Source organism: Sorex fumeus, unplaced genomic scaffold (assembly GCF_029834395.1).
Source record: "Sorex fumeus unplaced genomic scaffold, SorFum_2.1 ptg000019l, whole genome shotgun sequence".
In the NCBI taxonomy this organism is placed as follows: domain Eukaryota; kingdom Metazoa; phylum Chordata; class Mammalia; order Eulipotyphla; family Soricidae; genus Sorex; species Sorex fumeus.
In genome coordinates this window covers 37,577,171-37,584,019 of record NW_026606076.1, presented here as the reverse complement: position 1 = coordinate 37,584,019, position 6,849 = coordinate 37,577,171, and the positions used below count along the sequence as shown (strand labels likewise).

Here is a 6,849-nt window from a genome sequence, read left to right as displayed (position 1 = left end):
AAAAAAGACGGTCGGGAACTGCATCTCTGCCACCTCTACTGCATAACTCTATCCTCTACTGCATAACGTGTTCTGCCTCAGTTTCTCCCCAGGGACGGCGAAAATGTGTCCGGACTCATTTTCCCCACCCGCACCTGTGTCTAGGCCTCAGTTTCCCCACGTGTGCGGCCCGCAGCCCCTCCCCTCTGTGATTGGCGTTGCCACACAATGCCCCGCCCCTCCGGCGCCCTGGGGGCGCCCCCCCCACCCCGGCCCCTGTCCACAGTGGGGCGCTGGGAGCCCCAGACCAGGCGCGGGGCAGGCCGGGGGCCTCAACCCAGACCTGACCGTGGGGCTTTCTACTCTCAGGATCCAAGTCCAGCCCGCAAGTCCCTCCACCCACGACAGACGCGGCCAAGCAGGACTCCACCAAGGGCGCCGCGGGGGCCGGCTCGCTTCTTCGGGACTCCAGCTCTGGTAAGGCTCTTGGGTAGGCCAAAGGGCTGAGAAGGTGCCCTGAGACTCCCCCCTTCCCCCTCCCCCCACCATCCCCAGGTCCCCAGTAAAAAGAGGAGAGGCGGAAGCGAGGAAGGGTTGCTGTGTGACCTCGGGAGAGATGCTGTCCCTCTCTGATCCTATTTCCTCATGCTGGAGGCCGGAAGAAGTGGATAGGCCCTTGTACCACCATCTGTAAATTCCCTGCTGCCTGACTTTGGGCAAGCTGATGTCCTGCCCTGTGCCTCAGTTTCCTCCCCTGATAGAGCCGATGAATCAACCAATTATTGATCAAATAAAATATGAATCGAAGGGGCTGGAGTGATAGTACAGTGGGTAGGGCGTTTGCCTTGTACATAGCTGACTCAGTATCCCCAGTATCCCATAATTTCCCCTGAGCATCACCAGGAGTAATTTCTGAGTGCAGAGCCAGGAGTAAGCCCTGAGCATTGCCAGGTGTGGCCCCTTCCAAAAAAAAATAAAAACAAATTTAACCGAGGGTCAGAGAAATAATATAGTGAGGATAAGTCTTTGGCATGGTAGGCAGCCGGCCTGGGTTCGATCCCTGGCATCCCATAGGTTTCCCCAATCCCCAACAGGAGTGATTGCTGAGTGCAAAGCCAGGAGTAAGGCCTGAGCACTGCTGGGTGGGACCCCCAAACCACACACAAAGGACAAGGTCCTGGATGACCCGAGAGTCTGCAGCGAAGGACGTTCACAGCTCAGTGTCTGGGGTCCTCACTGCAAGGTGGGCTGCCTGGAGGAGGGGAGTGTCTTGGGGCTCACCCAGAGGCATTTCTCCCCAGTTGCTGAGGACACCAGCCCTGGTCCCATCTACTTCCTGGACCCGAATGTCACCCGTTTTGGCCGCATCTGTCCCCCTGCCTACTCCATACAAGGCAGGGGTAAATCCCGGGGTGAGTACTGGATTGCTGCCCTTTTGGGGTTCAGAGGCTCTCCCCACAAATACTCTGAGCTCGGTGTGTGTGTGAGGAATGGTGGGTGGAATAGCCTTGTGAGTGCCTATGGAAACCCAAAAGAGGGGGCTGGAGCCACAGGACAGTTGGGGAGGGCACTGGGTTCGGTCCCCGGCTCCCCAAGCCCCGTCAGGAGTGAGCCCTGAGTGCAGAGCCAGGAGTCGGCCCCGAGAACCACCAGGTGTGGCCCCAAAGCAAAGACAAAAGCCCAGGAGAACTGGGGAGAGTGAGGGGCGGGGGGCAGGGGAGGAGGCATGAGCCCACACATGGCCTCGAGCTGGACCTTCACAGAACCCTGGGCAGTGGATACCTGGGAGAAGGTGATCACTCCTCCCCTTCATCCCTCCCTTCATCCGTCTCTCCATCTCTCCCTCATCTCTTTCCCTCATCTCTCTTCTTTCTAGGTCCTGCTCAGCCCCCTTGAACCCCCAGCTCCTGAGGAGACATAACATTCATCTGCACTCCATTTCCTTTTCTGACCTATCACTTCTCTATTGGTCCCTCGGCAGGAACCTATGATAGATCAATGCACTGATCCATCCATAGGTCCATCTGCCTCTCCACCAATCCAACGGTTGGCCATCCAGGCCACTGTTTCATCTCCACGTCACTCACTTCACCATATGTCCACCTCCATCCAGAGCATCCACACATGAGCCCTTTCCCAATCGCACCCATAGTTCATCCATTCTGATTCCATCCGTCCAGTCATTCTAGCCACTCATCTCTCCATCCACCTACCCATTTACCCATGATCCATTGGGAATCACCCTATCCATCATCCATCTATTCATCCATAACATTCCATTCACTCACACACCCAGACATGAGTCCCCTTACCAACCTACTTACCTACTTATCCTTCATATCATTCATTGGTTCATTCTTCCACCAATAGACCCACTCATGTGTCCATGAACTCATTCATTATCCATCTACCCTCTGTCCATCCATGACCCACTCAACCATCTACACATTGATTCATCTGCTATCCACCCATCCATCCATCCACCCCATCCACCCACCATCCAACCATCCATCCATCCACTTACTCACGTATCCACACACCCATCCACCCACCATCCACCCATCCACCACCTACCACCCACTCATCCATCCATCCACAAACCACCCATCTACCTATCCACCCCCCCATCCATTCACCCATCCATTCACCCACCCATGATCCACCCATCCACCCACCTACCACCCACCTATCCATCCAACTATCCGCCTATCCACTACCCACCCAGCCCCGAATCTACCACCCACTCATCAATCTATGAAATATCCCTCTATCCTCCTACCCACCCTTCCATCCTCTGCCCAACCCCCAACTATCTTCCCATCACCCATCCATTCATTGTTTCATCCTTCCACCAATATGCCCACCTGTGAATCCATGAATCCACCCAAACATCTGTCCACTTGTCCTTCTAAGTCCCCAAGGACCATCCTCAACACAGCCGCCACTGGTGACTCAGGCCACCGCCCCCTCCTCACCCACCTTCCACTTTCAGCTTCCCAAACCAATATCCAACCAGCATTGGGGCTTGAAGTCAGGCAATTCCACCCATCCTTGGATGGGGGCTCATGGGAGCCCAAGGCAGAGGGACCCCCACCCCCACACCCCTACCTCTGTCTGTGTGACTGAGGAGATAAAGACTGGTCCCAGGGGATTCTGGGAAGGGTGTGAGTTCTTTACATGTGGTTCACCCAGGTTTGATCCCCTGCATCCTATAGGATCCATAAGCAACGCAAGGAGTAATTTCTTTCTTTCTTTCTTCTTTTTTCTTTTTGGACCACACGCGGCGATGCACAGCGGGGTTACTCCTGGCTCACGCACACAGGAATTACTCCTGGCGGTGCTCCAGGAACCTTATGGGATGCTGGGAATTGAACTCGGGTTGGCCGCGTGCAACGCAAACGCCCTACCCTCTGTGCTATCGCTCCAGCCCCAAAAGGAGTTATTTCTGAGCGCAGAGCCAGAAGTAGTCCCTGAACACCACTGGGTGTGTCTCCAAACCAAAACCAAACAACCCCCCCAAATTTCTTTTTTTTTTTTTTTTTTGCTTTTTTGGGTCACACCCGGCGATGCACAGTGGCTACTCCTGGCTCTGCACTCAGGAATTACCCCTGGTGGTGCTCAGGGGACCATATGGGATGCTGGGAATCGAACCCGGGTTGGCCCCGTGCAAGGCAAACGCCCTCCCCGCTGTGCTATTGCTCCAGCCCCAACCCCCCCATATTTCTGGCTAAGTGAGGACTTGTGTATTGTCCCCCGCTCTGGCCCCTTGTCACAGGTCTGGAGGTGACACCAGGTCCTGGAGCCTACAGTCCAGAGAAGGTGGCCCCCGTGCGCCAGAGGACACCCCCAGCCTTCACCCTGGGCTCCCGCCTGCGCCCTCAGCCGCTGGACACCTCGGCGCCCGCCCCCAACACCTACACGCTGCCCTCCCTTTGGGGCGCACACATCTTCATCAAGCCCAGAAGCCCCTCCTATACCGTGGCCGGCCGGCCGCCCCCGCTGCGCCCCGCGCAGGACCCCGCCGAGATCCCGGGGCCCGGCCAGTACGAGAGCCCGAACCCCGACGCCTACCGCCAGCGCCTGCCCGCCTTCACCATGCCAGGGCGCGCCCGGGCCCTGCGGCCCCTGATGGAGACCCCGGGGCCGGGGACCCACAGCCCCGAGCACGTGACAGTCACCAAAGCCCGGGCCCCTGCGTTCACCATGGGCATCCGCCACTCCAAACGCGCCTCCACCATGGGCACCGATGCCTGCAGCGTGGGCCGACTCTCCACCTTGCGACCCCGGGAAGTGAGGTGCCAAGCTCTGGTGGGCCTGGTCTGACTGGGGGGCGCAGAGCTGGTACCCCCCCACCCCCCACAACACGTTTCCTGAATTCTCTGAGCTGCTTCTAGGTCAGGACGCTCTCTGTCCCCGGGGGCAGTGACCTCTCTGCCTTGGGCAAGGCGAGCCTCCGTCCAGCGTCCCAGTTCCTTAAGGCCAGTGACGCCCGGCCAAGCCGTGCCAGACTGAGAAAGGGACACCCTGGCCCTCCCCAGCGGCCGGCTGCAGATGGCATTTCCTGTGACCCAGAACTCAGTGTCCAACCGCTGGTCAGGGCTTGGGTCCCCAACACAGCACGGGGGCTCTCTGCCAAACTTGGGCTACTCCCTGCTTCTCGGGATGCTCAGATGCCTGGTGTGATTTCAGCCAAACGGTCCCCCCAGGCTCCCCAGAACACCTCTCTGCCCCTCTCTCCCCTGCCACTGGCCAATAAACCTTGGTGGCTTTAAACCTTGCTAATTTCATTTAACCCCTTCCCTTCACAGGAAACACGGCCAGCCCCCCCTCCAACTCTGTAGCCCTGGGGGTTTAAAGCGGATCTGGAGGTGAAGTGGGGGTCCTGGAGACCCCAGGTAAAGTGTCAGGGCTGTGAGTGGGATCTGCTGGGCAGACTTCCTGGAAGAGGGGCCATTAAAACTGGGTTTTGAGGGGCTGGAGCAATAGCACAGCGGGTAGGGCATTTGCCTTGCACGCGGCCGACTCGGGTTCGAGTCCCAGCATCCCATTGGGTCCCCTGAGCATCACCAGGGGTAATTCCTGAGTGCAGAGCCAGGAGTAATCCCTGTGCAATGCCAGGGGTGACCCAAAAAGCAAAAAAAAAAAAAAAAGAATATAGGGGGCTGGAGAGATAGCACAGCGGGGAGGGCGTTTGCCTTGCACGCAGCCAACATGGCCCACCCAGGTTCGATTCCCAGCATCCTATATGGTCCCCTGAGCACCGCCAGGAGCAATTCCTGAGTGCATGAGCCAGGAGTAACCCCTGAGCATAGCCGGGTGTGACCCAAAAAGCAAAAAAAAAAAAAACAACATCCAAGCTTTCCAACAACTCAGGAGGCAGATATTTGCTGAGAGGAAATGGACCTTTAGAGACCCAACTCAGGTCCCAGGGGAAATTTAAAAAGTACCTGCTCCCTAGGTCTGATACAGCCATTTAATCCCAGCCTCTGAGCTGGGGTGTGTGGGGAATGGGGACGCATGGGGAGGGGGGTTGCTTCTCTTGTTTTTCAAGGACAGGAAGGAAACACGAGGTGGTGTCACGTGATGGTGCGCTCTGTGTGATAATTAAACGTGTGTGTGTGTGTGTGTGTGTGTGTGTGTGTGTGGTGGTGGTGGCAGGGGTTTGCGCATGTGACTCTTTGTCCTCAAGGAGATGGATCCAGGGGTCCTGGGGGGGGTGGAGTCGTAAGCGCTTTCATAACCCTTGACCCCAACTTGGAAATATCAAATTTAGATAAGATTTCTTTTGTGGGGGGCGGCCCACACTTGCGATGTTCAGCAGTTCCTTCTGGCTCTCTGCTCAGGTATCTGCCCAACCTGGTGATGTTGGGCAGGGGGATACCCTATGGGACGTGGGGGATACAACCCAGATTGGGGGGCCGGAGTCATAGAACAGCGGGAGGGTATTTTCCCTGCACACAGCCGACACAGTTCCATCTCTGGCATCCCATACGGTCCCCCCACCCAGCACCCCAGGAATGATTCCTGAGTGTAGAGCCAGGAGTAATGCCTGAGCATCGCTGGGTGTGGCCCCCCTCCAAAAAAAACCCAGAAACAAAGGCAACCGCCCCGACCTACCCGCTGGACTATCTCCCCGGCCCCAGGAAATGTCAAACTTGAACACCCAGCGCCTAAGCCCAACTAGGCAGACCCCCAAGCACTGGAACTCGGCGGCAGTACAACAAGGACCCCGGGCGAAAGCCACGCCCAGGCCCGCAGGCCACGCCCCTCGCGCCAGCCAATCGCGGCCGCGCGCGCCTGAGTTTCCGCCCCCGCCCCGGGCCGCCAGCCCCGGAGCCCTGAGCTCATCCTCTGATTTATCGATCCGGCCCCGGGCGCCCCACCAGCCCAAACCCGCCCCTCCCTTTGTTTTCCGGCTGTCAATCGCCTAGGGCGGGGCCGCGGGGAGGGCAAAGGCCCTGTCTCTGGGGGTGACCTCTGGGGCAGAAGGAATCCCCCCCAAACAGATCGGCCCTGAGTTCAGAGTGGGGAGGGCCTGATGCCCAGCAAGGTTTCCCAGGAAAGGGGGCGCAGCCCGCGCTCGGCTCGTGCAGCCTGGGAAACCGAGGCAGCCGAGCCTGCCCGACCGCCCGACCGCCCGACGGTCCTGGACCGGCTCTCCCTCGCACGCTTCTGCCCTCTGCTAGCCTCAGTCTCCCCGGGGCGAAATCAATCCCGAGCGTTTCCCGTCTCTTCCGACAGGATCGGTGGGAAGGGGTCGGGGGAGGGGGCTACCTTTAGGCCCGGAGCCTCTCTCCTCCCCTTGCCCGCGCCTCCGCCCCTCTGCTGGCCTCAGTTTCCCCATCGATCACAAAGAGACGTGGGGGGGCC

General features: G+C 58.4%; 1 protein-coding gene across 1 annotated transcript; it reads left to right on the top strand.

The window, feature by feature from the left end:
- Positions 1-326: 326 nt before the first annotated feature.
- On the top strand, positions 327-4,304 carry CIMAP1D (CIMAP1 family member D; the record flags this gene model as incomplete). The annotated part of the gene is made up of 3 exons (XM_056112977.1): positions 327-456; positions 1,281-1,391; positions 3,755-4,304. Coding segments are annotated over 3 exons (789 nt in total), but the record flags the coding sequence as incomplete, so codon positions are not given.
- Positions 4,305-6,849: the final 2,545 nt, after the last annotated feature.